The 20,052-nt window shown below is 35.4% G+C and overlaps 1 protein-coding gene across 3 annotated transcripts in view; it reads right to left on the bottom strand.

The window, feature by feature from the left end:
- The window catches only part of LOC131666766 (dystonin), a 540,494-nt gene that overhangs the window by 127,830 nt on the left and 392,612 nt on the right, over positions 1-20,052 (bottom strand). For all 3 annotated transcript variants that reach the window (XM_058939663.1, XM_058939671.1, XM_058939680.1), the window contains one exon: positions 2,383-2,528. In XM_058939663.1, the coding sequence (XP_058795646.1) occupies positions 2,383-2,528 (146 nt within the window). The remainder of the gene's footprint in view (positions 1-2,382; positions 2,529-20,052) is intronic.

Raw genomic sequence — 20,052 nt, 5'->3', positions numbered from 1 at the left:
AGAATTTACTACTATCGTCAAAGGATTCGTTGATTCTTTTCATTTAGTTCAAGAAATGCTTCTAGATAGAGTAAAAAATAAAGAAAAATTTTTCGATATTGACTCTAGTCAGTAATTATATACCAAAAATGAATATCAACTCTCTTCACAACGCCGTTGACGATGTAGATGTTTTATATAAATTGATTGAGAAGATTGGTATCTTGAATAATTATATTATTGAAAAATCAAAAAATTTAACAATGATTCACAAAGGACAGAGAAAGAAAAATAAAACAAAATGAAATAAAGCTTCTCTCATGGAATAGAAAGAGAACATATTCAGTACTATGATGAATAAAATAGCCGAATGCGGCATTATCAAGCAAGTTTTGCAGCTTGCTTTAATAAAAGGTGAATGTTTGTTAGGAAGAAACATAAAGGGCAAACTATGAATCACGAAAAATAAAAAAGACAAAATTTCTGCTACGTAGTATTTAAAGTTCAAAATACTTGTTTTTTAAATATCACGTATTCATATTACAAAATTATATTCTTTAGTGTAATTGTAACATTTCGTAATATTACTATTGGTCATAATTTTATTATTAGTATTAATAAAAGCTTTTTTTTATGATCTGAAAGACCGGAAGTTAGGTGATAATATGATTATTTATAAAAACTTGAGTATTTGTTTGAAAAACGTAATATTATAACAACATTTTCGAAAATAATAAGTATTACTTATAGGAATTTAAAGTAATGTTGAAAACTGTAATTTACAAGTGTAATATAATGTTGAATGACATTATATACGTATTAATGTATATAAATTTTATTTCCATTATTTTCTTATTTTTACAGTTCATATCTATACGTAATCATTTTTTATTAAAATTTAGTCATTTAAAAAAATTATAATATATAGTAAAATTATATACCGAATATCAAAACGATTATAAGAAATCTTGTTCTAGAAATATTCAAATTTCGGGCTATTTTCCGTTGTCGGTGGCATAGCCACAGTAACCTATTCGCTACCATACGCTAATCCTCATGATTAAATGAGCCGCTTATTTTGAAAGTGGTCTAACTCCATTTATCTTCAAATCGAGATATTAAAAGTTTAAGCCATTTTCAAACTACACGGCTCAGTTATTCAATTAATTCGGAAAACTTATGTGTAAAAAATGTATTATTTTCTCTGAATATAAGCAATCTGAAGTGCGTCACTGATAAATAACATGAAGTTGTACATGTAATCATTGTAAGCGGCAGAAAATTGAAAAACGGAGTTAGGTCACTTTCAAAATAAACGGCTCAAATATCTTTTTAGGATAATCGGTAACCGATATATATTAATAAATCATTAAAAAGCTTGGAATTTCGTCTTATATTTAAGTTTATATTTATATTTATCTTATAAGTTATAGTTTTTGACTAAGATTTTTGATGTTTGTGAAAAGAAAGACTATTATTTCCGGTAAAAAATAGACGTTTTCTGATAATATCTGTGTTAAAAGCCTGCTTTTCAAAAGACTATTTCTCTCATATGATAGGCAACAGGGTATGACATTTTTTTAGTGTCCAATTTATGTTTATTAATAGTCTGCCAGAGTTTTATTAAATTCTATGAAAATTTATTTCGTATGTGAAACTCTTTAAGTTACCTCTAACAAAACCAAACCGTGACGCTATTTTCTAGAATGAGAACTTAAAATCTTCCAATTTTTGATTTTGGATATTATTACGAATTTAGACATAATAGTTGTTATTATTAAAATATTTCGTCCAATTACTTTGTCTTTGTGACATTTATCAGTAATTTCGGATATGCTTGGTTACAAGCAATCATATTCCAATTGTGAGAAAATGATACTCATTGAAGTATCATTTGATTTATAGATATCTTATGGAATAGTACTTTCAATTACAGTACAAAATTGTAAAAGTAAATTTTACAAGTACTACTAAGACTTTTGCAATTTTATACTATAGAAATTTATAATTTAAAAAAAATTCCAGAGTACATTAATAACAACAAATAATAAGTTCTGTATTTCAACATATTTAATAGTTTGTGGATTATTCAATATCCCACTCTTATCATCTATGACGAACTCTTGTCACCTGACATGAAATAGATTTTCATATGAATTTTCCATAAGAAACGTCAAGAAAAATATCTAATACAGATACAGAACTAAGAATAAATGCAACAATCAAATATTAATTTGGAAAGAAACACTTTGCAACTAAGATACCGTCATCTCAATTAATGAGTAACTTTTCAAATAGTTTTGAAAATTGTTGACATTATTATTAAGAAATATCAAATAAAAATAAAGCGAACACGACAGACCGAGTGCATATCATAAGATTAATAATATTTGAGTTGTTTACCTTGGTTATCGGTCCCGCCGATGACAATGGATTACGCTGCAAAGTCGAAGTTGGACTTGACTTCGATCTAAACGCTGTCATGGATTGACTTACACCGTCCGCCAGTATGAATTTTTCCCTCAATTCAATATTTGTTCTTCCCTTGGCTGATAGTTTGTATAAATGTAAATAAAAGAAAATCACAAAAATGTCAAAACATTAAAATAAATAAAATATTATTTTGTAAGTTATTATTAGTTATTTACGTTTATTTAATGTATTCAGCCTATGTACTAGTTATTTACGCATCTAGAGAGAGCCTCAGTGGATTACGTCAAGGCGCGTTGGTGATAGGTGGATACTACGCGGCCTCGGCATCATCTACCCCCACTTATCAACGCGCCAAGACGTATCCGAGGCTCTCTCTTGATACATAAAAAATTTTTCAGTTTTGGACCCCGTAGCGCCTGATTTTCGAGACACAGTGGGATTAAAATTAAAAAATTAGTAATTTTTTTAGAACATTTATTGTGATATTATTTAAATAAGATTAATATACTCTCGCCATAGTACATTACGATACAAGTACGGGAAAGTAGATTCTAGTCTCGTGTAGCGTTTACGCCCGAGCAAAGCGAGGGTGGAATGATACACGACACGAGAAATTCTCTTCCGAACATGTGCCGTACCGTATTTTTTGATACGACGTGTGGAAAGTGCGATTTTCATCGCACGTTTTCTGTGGAGCGTGAGGAAAAAACGCATTTTCCGCACGGAGTGTCGAAAAGTATCTACAGGCCATCATATGCCTAATAGTATCGTCGAGGAGCCTGCGGCTCCTTGGTCATATGATGGTAGTATGGTCCAGGAACCGTAGGCTCCTCGACTATATTCATGATTATGGTCGAGGAACCGTAAGCTCCTCGACTATACTCATGATTATGGCTGAGGAGCGTAGGCAAGTGGAAGGGGAATCATGATTATGGTCGAGGAGAGACGCGCAGAGTATACTCAGCGCTCGTACCTACTGAGTATACTCTGCGCGTAATCAGGCGCATACGGGGTCCTAAACTGAAAAAGTAACTTATATACATCTTTAGGCTTTTACAAATGTTACAGGAGGAATCCTTGTATTTTTTGTAAGATTATATGAATCAATAAATCAATTAATCAAATTAATTAATTACGTAAGGATATAGCAAGAGTGAATAATAGTAATTTTAATCTAAATGGAATTTAAACAACTAAAAATACTATCATTTAATGATAAAATCATTTGAATACGAAAAAGGAACTTGCGTTCTTGTATACGATTTTGCAATAGATACAAAAACGTGATAAAGAGTGTCCACACGGGATCTGTGCCTCTCCTCAACCCCGGGTCCGAGTTTTTGTATGCACACACCATCTTTTCTATCTACAATTTCGAGTTCAGTGGTGAGTTTAATATTGAATGCAAAAAACGCATCTATGATTTTTTTTTAAGTTTATTTGCTTATAAAAACTTACAGTATAGTACAAGATTGAGGCGAAAATAAAATTTACAAAAAAAATCTTAAAATAACGGAGGTCTGCAAACGTATGGCCCCAACGGGCACTCGCACCTGAGCAATAGCGTGATTTGAGAAAAACAGACTTTGGGGTGTTTAAAAGCGAGTGACTGATTCATCGTAATCGCTAGAGGTATCAGTACATACAGCACCGGGAAAAAAGGGGAAGGGGCGTATAAGTGAAAAAAACCTGTACCTTATTAAGATAACTTAAGACTAAAGACTTATGGCTAGATAAAATAATAAATATAATCAGCCGCTTGCTACTTTACATATAGTATAAATGAAATAAATTAAGATTGCAGCGTGTGTAGTCTAACGGAAATATCGGTACATTGTTGATTATGATTTTTTTTTGTGTTTGGCACATTTTCTAATTTCCTCTAGATACTTGGCATCTTTAGTTAGCCTCCAATATTTTTTAAAATTGAGCCTATGCGTATCGTTATAATCAGTATCCGGGATAGAAGTAGAATAACGGATCTCAGCTTTATTATCAGGATCGAGAGAGATTGACTTATTGGCAGAGTTGCGCTTAATGTGATATATAACTGATACGTTACACGCATCTTGGATATAGCCTTTATTGTCGGAATACATGAATTGTTGTGGAGGGAAATAGCCAGAGGTGGCTGTGGCTTTACAGTCAATTTGATCTAGGGAAGAGAGCTTCCTAATAATTTTATTTTTTACGTTGGGTAAATTGGAAAAATAATCCTTGCATAGCTTGACGATGAAGTTATCGATTCGGGGGATTGCGGCTTTATTATAGAGGTCTTTGTTACTTATGAATTCTTTACTATCTTCTTTCCTATAACAGTTGAGCGCCGCTCGGAGGCAGTAACGTTTGAATTTGTAAAGTTTGTCAACAAGACAGGCTCCGAGATTTCACCAAATAGAGCATGCATAGGTTAATATGGAACGGATGAGTAGTTAGTAGCAGATGAATTTAGCACGAGGCGTGAGCGCTCTATTGTAGAAGAGACGACTATATCCTTTAAATGATTTTTTGGCTTTTTGTAATTGGGTATTGATGTGATTATTCATTCTAAGCAGATAGTCTAGGCGAACACCAAGATATTTGACTATTTTTTTATGTTTGATAGGGTGAGATTTGTTATTGTTGTGGAAATAAATTTGAAATTTATTTATTTTATCTCTAATGGAGGGAGTGATGAACCTTAACGGACGGTGGAATAGGATAGTTTCACATTTGCCATAGTTAACTCGAAGATTGTACAAGTTGTAGTAATTATTAGTTTTATTGAAAAGTTCTTCGATTTTTTTTTAACTATGAGTAGATCTTTATCAGCTACTAGTATGACATAGTCATCGGCAAAAGCTGCAGGGTAGGTATTATTACCGGAGTTAAGGTCCAAGAGATTGGAGATTTTATGGGTGAATATATTAAAAAGCTCAGGTGAATTAACAGTTCCTTGCATTAAACCTTCTGCAATGATAAACATAAGGGAGAAGATTTCTTCACCATTCCAGGTGAGGAAGTAGCGGTTGGTAGTCATGCTCCAAATTAGTCGTATAAAATCAAATGGATCTTTGAGAAGGGATAAAGTATGAAGTAGGCCGTGGATCCAGACAGAATTGAAAGCATTTTCGAGATCGACTAAACACGCGCCAATTACTTCACCTTGGTGGAGGTGGCTATTGATATTAGATACAAGTTTGTGGACTGCATGGAATGTTGATGACAGAAGCCGAATTGATTATCAGGAATGATATTGTTTATGGTTGTGAAATTGAGAAGATAGGTGTTGAATAGGCATTCAAAGGCTTTACTAATAGCAGGAGACAGACTAATAGAGCGGTGACTCGAGACTTTGTTAATTGGTTTGCCTTTCTTGGGGATGGGGAATATTTTTTATTTTTTCCAATTATCTAGATAGAATCTATTATTAAGACAGTGGTTGAAGAGGATAATGTAGCTGTTTATGACGTTGTTGGGCAGATGTTTGAGAACTAAACCGGCTGAGGTTTTGTTGGGAAGTGAACAAAAAATATGTGCAGTAGCATAAGTGCTGTGGAAGGTGATACTATTTTCAATGGAGTGCGGGTTGTGGGCTGGATTGTCTGAAGTAAATGAGCAAATGGAGAGGTTATTGCGTATGTTGTTTTGGAAAGAATCGATCATTAACTCTACTGCTGAGTCTATCTCTACTTTTAAGGGCATATTAGTATTGGTGAATCTAGGGGAATTTATCTTTTCGTAATAAGCACTGATAATGTTTAAGATATCGCCAGGGGATTCAATAAGATAAGAGACAGCTACTTTAGGAAGCACATCAGCGTTGATGTTATAACGATTGAGTAGGTTGAGTTCACTAGGACCGATTTCTAAATGGTCTATTTTTATATCACTCCTTAGATAAAAGAATCGGTTAATCATTGGAAAAAAGGATTCTGATTTACGATGGTGAATGGCTTTAAGCTGACATTCCCAATATTTATTGTAAGTAGATTGTTATTCAGTTTTGAGTTTTACATTAGTGTCACAGATAAGGTCACGGAGGAGGGGAGGGTCTTGAGGTAATTTGTAACGGAGCGCGTGATTGAGTGAAGTTATAAGATATGACTTTTACTTGTGTAATTGTTTTATTCTATGATTAACGTAGTTGAATACGAGTACGTTATCCTCAGGTTTTTATCTGGGAAAGTATTTCCCAATTGCTTCTTGGATGATAGTTTCGATTTCAGTTAGATAATTACAAATTTCTTCATTATTTAAGTTACGATCGATGGGAATGTTAATATTGTAGTTAGCCTCCAGTTTTTTTTGTTGTGAATTTTACCCATTTAGTCTTTTTGTACATGAATCGGAAAGAGAGTCATGAAGCAATACATTCAATCAGAAAGTCTAGAGCTACTGTGAAGCAGAGGGCTTTATAATCGAGAGTGAGCAACTTGTTATTGAATAGGTCAAGAAAAGGTTTTCACAAATACAGAGGTCTAGAAATGTGTTGGATTTGGTGAATGTAGCATTAGATGGGGGGAAAATTTTAACTTTAAAAGTGTTGCCGTCGTTAATTTCCCAATTTTTTTGTAAGATGCCCTTTTTTTGGTGACAGTATCTCCCCATTCAGTATGTCTCGCGTTGAAATCACCTGCTATTATATAAAAATTTCTGGGGTTAGCTAAGTTTAAGCTATTACAGAGAAAGTTGAGTTCATAATCAAAGATCTTTTGGGCTTTATTGTTGGCATATCCGGCAATGATGAATAATTTATTGGGGGATAAGTCGATCTGAATAATAGTATGTTCGAGGATGGAATTATTTTTGGAGGAAGGTGAATGAATTTTTTAAAATGGAATAGTGCGTTTGATGAGAATTGCGGTACCGCCGCCTCGAGCGCTATTAGGCCTATCAGATCTAATGAGTTTATAATCGGAAAATTGGGGTTTATATTTGGAATTGAGTTTGGTTTTACAGAGTAAAGCAATATCTATTTGGTAATTTTGAACGAAATTTAACAGATCATATCTTCTATTGAGTACTATAATGGAGTTTACGTTAATGGATGCAATTTTGAAAGTAGTGAGAGAGCAGACACCTTTTCGACTATCTGAGGGGGTGGTGCGGTTATTAGTCGAACCCTCCATCATAAGCGAGATCTTGGAATAGCAAATTAATTCTATTGGTATTTTCGTGTGTAATATCGCATATCTGATCAAAACAGGTATTTATAAAGGTTAATTGGGAGCAAAGTTTTGACATTTGTTGTTTAAGTTCGTTAAACATAAGCGCAACATTATTATTATTTCCACCAACATTGTTAACGTTATTGCTGAAAAGATGTTCATTGCTAGGCAGGCGGCTTTGCCAAGTGGGGTTACGATCAGGAGGGACAGCAGGGGTAGTGGTGTGAGCGAGATGAGGCACAGATAAATTAGGGATGCCCGAATTGTTATTGAATGAAGCATTATAATTATTATTGAGAGATTGAGCTATGCGATTAACTTTGACGTTACGTTACTTAGTCTGTGCAATTCTGGCATTTGTTCTGGATTGCTTCATGAATAACAAATAGGGGCAGCCCCTGTATGACGCAGGATGGCCGTATTGCTCGCAGTTACAACAATATAATTTTGATTTATTGATGTCTTTAGCGAGTTTACATTTATTTGGACCATGAAGGTACGGACATTTTACGCATCTATAGTCTAGCGAGCAGTTACTATTGCTATGATCGGTCCTTTGGCAATTGGTGCATTGAAATTGGTTTTTTTTTTCAAGTCGTCCCAAGAGACGTTTTGATAACTGATTGACTTTATTTTCCGTAATTCTGTACTATTACTACCAGTAGAATTAGAGATTTGCACTAGATAATGAGGAATTTCGGGGTTTAGTTTGCTAAGACAAATTTTTGATATTTTAATTATTTTGACATTATGGGGATTGTTACTCAAGATATCATTTTTTTATGTCGTCGATGCACCAATCGCCATTGACACCTTTCAAAATAAGGTTTTGCGGTTTCCTATCTTTTGGAGTAAAAGAAAAAAACTTAATATTATTGTCTTTTATAATAACTTTTGCGGCATCGTATGCAATAATGTCATTCGTAAATACCGTTTGACAATCTTCTAATTTTTGTTTAACTGTAAACTCGGCTTTTTTGAGTTTCACGCAAAAAATTTAACTATCTTACCTAAGGTAATGTTTTGCGCGTGGATGGGAGGTGGTCTATCACGTAGTTTACTTGTGAAGTTGTCTGGAGAATCTTGTTACTGAGCAGGCGAGGGGTTGTGCTGCTTTTATTGAGAGAGACGGGGCTGCTGCTGACGCTGGGTAGAGCTCTACTGCTGGCAGTGAGTCTGTTGTTTAAAGACTGCTGGAGGCTGTTAATAACTTGTGAGAGAGTTGCCATAAATGGAGATTCCAGCTAGATGAGATGGTTACGAGTCGAATACGTTCTGTATGTTGTTGAAAGGACCGAAGCGGTTTTTGGTAACAATCTGATTATTGAAAGAATGTTCGTGATGAATATTGGTAGTCTTGAGAGATTTCTTTGGCATAATCCAGGTATCTTGATTATTGACTTTATTGATGGGTGAGCCTGCTGGTGGTGTGTGACTAGACGAGGCTTCATGTAGTTTCTTTTCGCTTTGTGAGAGGTTAGGTCTGATTGGGCACGGAATTTGTACACCAAGTTGTTTTCTAGCTTTCAGTCATTCTCGTTCAAGTTTAGCATTATCGTATCGGTCACCTGTCGAAGGCGGGAGCATTTTGTGGACAGCTCCTTTTCTGGGGCGCATTGCTTAGCTGCTGATGGACTCTTTCAGTGATTTCAGTTTTCTGATGAGATGCATCGCTAGCCTGCGTCTCGGTATTGGTGTCCATGACTGAAGCAGTCTCGAGGTTATCCTGGGCTTCTTTCTCAGGTTGCACCATGGTTAAGTAAGAGGGCTTCGTGTGAGAGAGGCCACTTCATCAATGAAAATAACCGTCGATGCCGACCACGCGTCTGGCGCGGCGGTGTGGTTACTATGACTTAACTTCCAAATACACTATTGAGATAAACGAACTTGTTGAGTGAATAATGATGAAGGCAGGGATGAAACAATAGTATGTTCAATCGCGGGAGCCACTGTATTATGAATTTTCACTGCACGCTTGAATAAATTACTTCAGGAATACGATAAAAGTAATAAATGATGCGGGAGCACGAGGCGAGTGTGTTGCCGCGGCCATAGCTCCGCGGGGAATCAGAAACGCATCTATGAAATTGCTACATCCGTGATTTATCGCCTTGTAGGTATTCGTTATATATTTTGCAATTTAATAAATTTAAAAGTATTAATAATTAGTTGTAATTACGGTTTACGATATAATGGAAAGAAAGATTACGAACTCACCAACTTACACGTTGAATAAAATTAGAGCTGTGAATCACGGATATAGCAACTTCATAGAAGCGTTTCTCGCATTCAATATTGAACTCACCACTGAACACGAAATAAATTATAGAGATGGTGTGCGCATACAGAAACTCGGACAGAGACGGATTCTGGGTCGGGAAGAGGCACGGATCCTATGTGGATACTCCCTTACACGTAGACTCATAGCAAAACAAAGATTTTAAAATTACATCTATCTTACGTTTGATAGCATTTGAATGAACCTTACCAGAGATAACAAAATAGATAACAAATAATTATTTCTATTGTAACGGAGAATCTCTGCTAGGCCGATTTCGTCTGTCTGGCTCTCGCAAATGTCCGTGCGCCGCACCAAGCTGAGAGTGTGTGCGTGTGGTACACACACTCATGCTTGAATTTTTGTTTACGAGGTGCTGAACACGGGCTGAGCTGACGACTGGAGCGATGGAGATGGCGCAGAGGAAATGATAGAGAGAGAGAGAGAGAGAAAGCGCGCTCGAATCGTGGATGATCGCGGAAAATTCGAGAGTCTCTGCTAGGCTTTGGGTAGAGAAAGTCACGTGCGGATTAATCCGAAAGTTGACGGTTTTCCAAAGTTGGCCCCGCGACCTCGTCGACGTCTTTTCGTTTCCGGAGACATGCCCGGTGCGCGGACGAGTATTTGAGTGAGAGGCTGGTTCGCGCCCAGCTGTATCCCGAAAGATACCCGGCACCGATGCGTGTGGGTAACGGGTGAGGTATGCGGGTGTGCGTGCGATCAGTTTGGACGTGCTGCAGTACCGAGCAACAGAGAGGCGGTAGAGACAACAGCAACAGCAATCAACGAGCGAGTTACGGATTGAGGCAATAGCATTGTAGGACGAACGAGAGGACGAGAAAGAGGTAAACAGCGACAACAAACACCAGCGAGACGGTCAGCGAAGAGCACAAGGGATGTCACACTGCCGAGCGCTCTAGCCGTCAGCGAGGCTGACGGTCGAGGTCGGTGCCGTGTTTTTCTCTTGTTTCTCTCTCTCTTTTACATGTTTGGGCGCCAGCTTATGGGTGGTAGCACGGCAGACCTGCTGGCTACCCCGTTGATAGTTTAAGTGTTTTGTCGGGTATTTATTGTAACATTTAGTTTTAACAAGGGAATCGGCAGGCAGACCAGCCACTGATTCACCTTCGCGGCCGTGTTTATTATTGTGCCGCTCTTAGTGTATAAGCGCGAGATCGCCGTCTTGTAACCTATTGTTGACGATTAAAGGATTAGTGTGTTAATTCGCTGTTGTGTTTATTCACCGCTGTATCACTCCTCATCCCGACTTCGAATCAGTGCGTTTAACGTGTTTATGCTCGACGCGTTATTCAGTCGTGGGAACGTCTTTTGCTTCCCCAATCCCCGAATAAATAATTTGTGTGGACGGCCGCGGGCTACCCAGACGGGAACGGTCGCTAATTCTCCGTCACACTATTTTATTCGACACGGTTGGATAGAAAATATTATTTGATTAATGAAAGTCATTTAGAGTTTACTTAAAATCTAAAATAAATGTTAAACTTATTTAAAATGCTGATTCCTCACCTATAAAGCTTTTTAATAAAAGATTAACCGTGATTAACGGATATAATCCCTTAAGTCAATTTTTCTTAAATTTTGAACATCTAAGAAGATTTAGATCAATTCTTAACCTTTAGAGGGGCAGAGTTTTGCAAATTTGTAAATCATATTTTTCTATAGTAAAAATGTGGTATAAGGTCCGTACAGTAGGGCCAAATTAAGTTGGGATGTTGGCAGGTCAGACCTCTTGCACCTAGAGGCATATTCTGGTTGGGTAGGGGTAAGGCGAAATATTAAAATTATTAAAATTTCAAAATAACATTTAATTGCACTATTTTTCTCATTCTTAGCTTTATTTCAGTTTTATCTATCAAATAAATTCATTTTATATCATTATTTGTTTCTTACGAGTGAATGAAAATTTACAATGTATCTTACAATATTCATTTAATAGTAGTAAAAATGCTCCATTTCATTGTGTATTACTTTTTGCTTTTATACTTACACACTGAAAAAGATTTACCATAAATGATTAGTTACTATATGTAAAAAATAAATAAATAATTTAATTTTTTTAAGTCTCTAGACGTTTTCCGGTCCTTTAAAGGTTAAGTAAAGTCGCGATGATATGATTGATTTTTGTGAAAATCATGCCTGCATAACAGCACAAACAGAGACAAAATTGATGTTTTTTTAATAAAGTGTATATTCTCAATATTATCATACATTTGAAAAATATCGAACGTTGCAAAAGCTATCAATCTATAAATTGCGATTTTGTATATTTGATGTTTGAATAATTTAAAGAATAAGTAAAATTATAATATTCTATAAAAATGCGAAATTGATCGAGTACAATGATTTCGACACATTTGTAGATTAGACTATGCTATGACTTTCTCTTAATTACTTTATTTAAGTGAACCAATAAATTTCTATTCTATGAGTGAATTCTAAAATAAAATGCAATTTTTTTAGAATGTTAGAAAGTCGCTAATTTTTTTTTCAAAATTTTTGTTTCTCAAATATTTCTTTCTTCTCATTTCTCCCTTTGTAAAGTTGCGTGCAAAAGTATCCGGTCAATGATGAATTTGGCACTTATATATAAAAAGTATAGTAACGTGAAATAAAACAAATTAAATGTAAAATAGTCATTAGTACTTCGCAGCTAACTCGAAGAAGTTATTACGGCAGGACATCGGTGAAGCATCGATTCTATAAGTTTGGTAATTCTATTATGAGGGATATTTTTCCACATTTATTACATTTTTTATCATAAAGCAGCTTTATTAGGATAATTTTAAGTCCCTAAATCTTAATTTTAGCTATTATCATAAATGTTCAATTGGATTTAAATCTGGAGATTGACTAGGCCGCTCTAAGATTCGAATTTTTGTCTTTATAAAAAATTGCTGGAGGAGCTGTGATCGGTATTTTGGATCGTTATCCTGCTGAAATATTCATCCTCTTGACATGTCATGACGAGCATAAGGTAGCATTTGCTGTAGTAAAATATTTTTATATACGTCAGAGTTCATAGTGCCTTCTATTTTAAATATTGGACCTACGCTTTTCCAAGAAAATGCACCCCATAGCATAATGCTACCTGCACCGTGTTCCATAGTCGGTATTTGATATTGGAAATCATATCTACTACCTTGTGGTCGCCGTACGTACTTCCTACCATCATTTCCAAGCACATTAATTTTAGTTTCGTCCGAAAATAGCACTTTCTTCCAGTTCTCAACAGTCCAACTTTGATAGGCGTTTTTTTACACCAACAAGTCCAAAAATCGTACGTCTCTCAGTCTGTATGAAGTACTTTATCTTATGTCTGCTAAATTTTATTCGTGTAATTCGCGTGCAATAGTGGCAGCTTTCTTTTTGATGCCTGCAAAAGCCTTTGTTTTAATCACTTCATTAACGTGATTAATGATTTTTCTGGTCTTCCAGGACATTGTTTACCTTCTAGAATGTGAATATTCTTAAATTTATTTATTATATCGTTTACAGTTGATTTTCCTATTGCCAAAGTTTTAGCTATTTCACTTGAAACTGTTCCTTCGTTGTATAATTTAATCATAAGTTTTCAAAAGTTTAAATACGTGCGCTTCGACATGTTTATTGATTGATATTGATTTCAGAGTTTAATCGAAACGTATTTCCAGCGCTTACATACTTTTATAACCCGTTAAGTAAAGAAAGCGAAGTAAATTGTATCTACTTAATATTTGGTCGGATACTTGTGGATAAGGAAAGTTTGTTATCTTCTCTATAAAACTTTGTTAATTGTTAGAATCAATTTTTAAATTAACATGTTTTAATTACGTAATAAAAGTACTTCATGAAAGTATATTCGTGTTTCCACTTTCCACCCTTTGTACATTGCTAAAACATAAAATTATCTTTGATCGGACACTTTTGCATGTAATTGTATCTCTTCATTAAAATCCAAGTTTTCGATTATCATTCAGAAAAACAACTAATACACCAAGTATGTTTACGTAGAATTAACAGACTTGCTGTGGAGAGAGCAAGATATTTTGCAATTTTGCAATAATTAATTTCTATGAGAAATATAATTTGTTGCAGTAGTAATAAAGTAATTTATGTAATTTTTTTTAAATGTCAGAAATTTTTTTTAAACATGAAAAAACTATTAATAAAGCATTCATTACTTTTTACTCAGTTAACAGTTTTTTTTGGGATTTCACTTATTTTTACGTAAACTACGATAATGAGAAAATACCAATTAAAATTATTTATTTGTCACCATATATTAAATAGCAAATATAATAATTGTAAAATGACATAAGTAGAATTTTTGTGTTATAATTTAAATACTTTGAATGAATAATAATTTTTATTTATATGTCGGTTGATATCTTTTATGAGCTTCAATTTGTTCTGTAACAGGCTACCGTTTAGTCGCAAATCCCGGGTAATTGTAGTTATCAATACGGCCAAACGGTGCTCTGTTAGCTGTATGCTTCGAGCACACTGACTCTCCTTGCTCCGGTGTACGCATGCGCCGAGTCCTCTCAGCGATCTAACTTAGATGCGCGAACTCTCCGCAAGGGGCGCTGATGCGCTTGCTTACCAGCGCTCCATCGGCCACTGCAGGCAACTCGGTCGACGAACAGCTCCTGCTATGACTTTCGCGATCCGTGTTGGATTACCGGCGCGTTCGAATCAAATGTATAGAATAACACCGACACCGGACAAGGTGAGACGAAATAATAAGATCATCTCTTATTGATGTTCAACCACTTTATTTGACGAAATTACCCTGTACAAGGGACGATTTGCCGAGAGTCTGAACGCACGCAGTATCGACACAATAATTCGAACGGGGGGAGAGAGAGAGTAGATTTCGCGGACGTCGCGGACTATTCGCACGCACGCTACCTAAAAACTCGCCGCGCACGCTGCGCGGGATCGCACGCAAAACGTTACACAAAGTGCAGTGCACTTACCGCTGAATCGATAAGGATACGGTGGCCAACCGTATCCGATTATACTAAAATGACGAACTGCCTCTGCTACTGCCCTTCGCTGACGATGTCGCGTTGCGCCGAGGGTGCAACGGAGGTTGCGGTCGCTGCTGCCGACGCCGCACACGTTAAGCAGTGTGCGCACTCGTCACTCCACTCACAATTATCTACACTAACTCCCTGGATCTCACTCGGAAGGAAAAACACGTCGTTGCTTCTAATGCAATAAGCTGCCATGTAGGCAGACTGAAGGACACAGTCATACTGGCTCGCTACCTCTCCCCTCCCGGTCATTGCCCCTAACGCGCCCTCTCTCTCTCTAACCCAAGCCGATCACGGCTATTACACTTACAATTAGCCACGCTCGACAGTCTACGCGAGTCCTAACGATTTTCGGCAATCGTTGCAGTTCTAATAATATATAAATGTCTTTTGTGGCATTTGACCATGGGTTTTTAATAATTTTAGAATCACAAATATAAAAACAATTAGTTTATCTGCGTAATACATCATTTTTGCTATTTGATTATTTCAAAAGGATTTGATTGATAAATATATAAAATTACAGTATACCATTACAGGAAAAAACAAATTCATTCAATAGTTTAAAGCATGCTGATTTTTAATTTAAAAAATAATTGATTCATAATAATGATAGATAAGATGATAATATATTACAGGACAAAGCAAATTCCTTTATCGCTTCTAAGCAAAAATTTAATATCAACTCTTAATCTATTGTTTAATCTGCTTGAATATTTTAAAAAGAATGGATTTATTTATCTACTACACTAAGTATATCTTTTCGACACTCCGTACGCAAAGTGCGCCTTTCCTGCACGCTCGGCCAAAAATGTGCGTTGAAAATCGCACTTTCCACACGTCGTATTGAAAAATAATACTCGCTTCGCTCGGGTGTAAACGCCACACGAGACAAGAATCTATTTTCCCGCACTTGTATCGTAATGTACTATAATCGCTTACAGGTTTATGAGTACATAATGCACAATACGTGCAGACTAGAATAAAAGGTTGTATTGAATTCTTGATTTCAAATGGTGAAAGGTTTCGTTTTTTTTTATGGAAATTGATATAACAGTTTATATAATCATTATATAATTCAAAGTATTAATTCAACACAAATTATTTTCAAAGCAAGTAACTACTATCTCATATTGACATAAACTGTTGCGAAACACCTAATTCTTTCATCCCTTCAAAACAAAATTTTCATATTAACTTTTAATACAGTTAGTTTATACTCATAAATCTTTAACCAATTCAAAACAATCATTTTTCATGACTTTAAATCAAAACAATAACCAGTTCAAAAATTGTAAGTATATAAATCAACAAAATTATAAGTTTATATCAAATTCTTGTTTTGAAATGATGAGGTATTAATTATTTCCTGCATAACAATTCAAAGTATACTATACTACTTAAGAGAGAACTTGGTTGGACGACGCGAGAGTGTGTACATGTGCCTCCAGCGTGTCTGAGCATTAAAGACGAATTTAAAAACAAAAACAAATGATTGATAAAAAGAAAGCGATAGCAATGAGTCATAAAGTGTAAAGAGTGTGAAAATTTAATAATATTTGTTACAATTTAAAAAAATAAGGTGTAAAAAGAAGTTTATACATGTGATCAAGTTTGGAGGTTAGAAAGTGCGAAAACTAAACTGTAATGAAACAAGAGAAGGATAGTAGTACAAGATAACAAATTGGAAATATCCAACGGTGCCTAATTATGAAGATATTTAGTTAGCAAAAGAAATCAAAACAACTTTCTACTTGCAATTATTATATATGTTCAACTAAACGATTTCAAGGTAATTCTAAAGTAGTTAAGGGTAAAGGTCATATATGTAGTTTTCACACCAAAATAGATAAAAGTAATGGTCTGCATGGCGCTGCTTCCAATATTCTACTTCCTTTTACATACGGAAAAAGTAATAATTAAAAGAGAACCACTATAAATATTTGTAGTTACTTTTTAAAAAAAATGCAAATCCTTTTTCACCTAGTGCTCGTAAAAACATCTTGAGTATGGAACGGTCTTATCTATGAGCTATTTTCTTAACTCACTGAATCACTGCAATCCGCTAAATTCATCAATCTGTTTACATCAATTAGCATATTAAATGGCGCCACCTCACATATTATTTGATTAATACAAGAGTCTTAGTACAAGAGTCTTAGTACAAGAGTCAAATTTCATGACCATCTAAGGAGCGTGACGTCATATACTTATAGATATAGATATAATAGTTTTTGTTATTTGATTAAAATATGTTAATTAAGAGTAATTTTGATGAAAAAAAAACATTTTTATATAGATTTTAGAACATAGATTTAGATTATAATAATTTTAATTGCGTTTAATCATTAAATTATATTGAATTTTAATATGCAAAGTTGATTTGTTTATTACATTGTAAATATTAATTATTAGAGTAATACGAATACTCTAAATTCATAATGAATATCTTAGAAATATGAGTAATAATTGGTTTCATTGATAACAGTTTAATTATAAATTATATCAATAAATAAATAATTAATAATTTATTTAAACATAAAGTTGTATATAAATCGAAAGCGTTAATTTTGTACATAATAATGACAGCTTTATAATTTATAAATCTTAATTAATTAATCTAGTAATTACATTATAAGATTATAGAAAAAACCGTTACAAATATGAATATTTATTATAATTCAAATGTTATTAACTAATTTGAGTATTTCTTTTTAGAAATTACGTCTACAATTGATAAACTATTAATTTATGTAAAATTTTATTATTGTTTTATTGTAAATATTGTGCTATTACATCAATTATTTTTATTAGTTAATAACTTTTGACGATACTATTTGCGATAATTGTAAATCATAACGATCAATAACTACTTTTGTATAGTTTACATGTTTTAAAATTACAGTATTACTGTTTATTCACTTGTAAATTTAGAAAATTCATTTCTCGAAATTGCGTAGACAACTCGAAGAGAGCCGTCCTGCGAAAATAGGCGGAAAAATCTGTGTATAAATACGCTGAATTTTGCACAGGCTAGCATTCACTCCTAGCCTTGTAAAGTGAGCGCATAAGATTGAATAAACTTAAGATGAAATAAACCAGTGGCAGACTAGGCAACAAGAAGGCTCCCGGACCAGACGGTATACCGAACATCGCCCTAAAAAAGGCGATAAAAATAGCGCCAGACATGTTCCTCCACATGTACAACAGGTGTATCCAAGAGAGCTACTTTCCGGCTCAATGGAAGCTGCAGAGACTTATCCTCCTTCTGAAAGGGAAAAAGCCACCGGACGAACCAACAGCTTACCGTCCTCTCTGCATGTTTGACTCGATGGGAAAGATCCTTGAAACGATCATCTACAGGAGAATCGAGGTGATAACTGAAACACACCTCTCCGACAGGCAATTCTGATTCCGGAAAGGAAGGTCAACTGTCGACGCTATCAAATTAGTAGTTGACACTGCCAGAAATGCAATTTCTGGAGAACGATGGAAGAACGGCGACAAAAACTACTGCGCAGTAGTGACACTTGATATGGAGAATGCCTTCAATTCTGCAAAGTGGGACAAAATCCTGGAAGCCTTGGAACGGATGAAAGTCCCTCTATATTTGCAGAAACTGATAGTCAGCTACTTCACTGACAGAATTCTGCAGTATGACACGGAGAATGGACCCAGGGAATACAAGATTAGCCGAGGAGTGCCCCAAGGCTTAGTTCTGGGACCACTGTTATGGATCATTACATAGGCCTGCAAAATAGAGAGTCGTCACTGTTCTTTTACAACTTACGGTCATTTCCGAAGTAATTTTTGGCGTAGAATTCGAATCCGTCATCAGAATTTCTCCATCACGTCAGGTTTTTGAGTAATCGTCCCCTAAAGGTCGAAAAAACACGTTTTTTGGCCATATTCAAGGCTTGATTACATCGTGAGTTTATATTCTTTTCAAAAACGGTTGACGGCATCTTAAAGAAGCACTCTTACCCTTCAAAACCCATTTTTCAAATTTAAGATATCATTTTTTTTCATCAAGATATCATCAATTGAAGTTTGCCATTTTTGAGGTTTCACCATGAGCTTAAAAGTTCGGCCAATTTTCCTGGAAGAATACGATATATTTCTTAGTTTTTTTTTTATAATGATTCTAGAATCATTATCCAAAAAAAAACTAAGAAATATATCGTATTGATGAAAAAAAATGATATCTTAAATTTGAAAAATGGGTTTTGAAGGGTAAGAGTGCTTCTTTAAGATGCCGTCAACCGTTTTTGAAAAGAATATAAACTCACGATGTAATCAAGCCTTGAATATGGCCAAAAAACGTGTTTTTTCGACCTTTAGGGGACGATTACTCAAAAACCTGACGTGATGAAACAATTCTGACGACGGATTCTAATTCTACGCCAAAAATTACTTCGGAAATGACCCTCAGTTGCAAAAGAACAAAACCTTGCCGGCCTGTGTTATGTACAATGGCCTCCTCAACCTGAAAATACCAAGAATGGTAACAACTACGGCATTTGCAGACGATATTGCTCTCGTGATCATAGGCAAGTACATAGAAGACATCCAGAACCTATTCAAGAAGACTTTCAGCATATACACTCCCTGGATGGACGACTCAGGACTGAAGATAGCAAAACACAAGACAGAGGCTGTACTTATAAGCAGTAGGAAAAAACGCGAAACGCTGAAGCTACAAGTAGGTGACTGCGAAATAAAATCGCAACCATCCGTCCGATACCTTGGGGTAATGATAGACGCCCGACTCTGCTTCAGGGATCAGGTCGAACACACTAGCAAAAAGGCATCAGCAGTTGGAGGAGCACTGAGCAGACTCGTGCCGAACCTCGGTGGACCAAAACCCAGACGAAGGGCTCTTCTTTCGTCAGTGGTCATGTCAATACTGACATATGGAATTGTCATATGGGGTAGTGCACTACAGCTTCAAGAGTGCCAGAGACGAATATACCCGGTATGTCGGCAAATGGCACTGAGGGTCGCGAGTGGATTCAGGACCGTCTCCAGAGACGCCGCGCACGTGATATCCGGTCTGCTTCCTATCGAGATCTTGGCCGAGGAACAAAGAAGGATATACCGCCACCGGAACAGTAGAGTAGCAGATATAGATGACTGCAGAAAGAGAGAAAGGCAGAAAAGCCTCCAGTGCTGG

This window comes from Phymastichus coffea, unplaced genomic scaffold, assembly GCF_024137745.1.
Source record: "Phymastichus coffea isolate CEN01 unplaced genomic scaffold, Cenicafe_Pcof_1.1 PCOF00004, whole genome shotgun sequence".
In the NCBI taxonomy this organism is placed as follows: domain Eukaryota; kingdom Metazoa; phylum Arthropoda; class Insecta; order Hymenoptera; family Eulophidae; genus Phymastichus; species Phymastichus coffea.
Note: the sequence above shows the minus strand (reverse complement) of the source record. Positions and strands in the feature narration are given on the sequence as shown.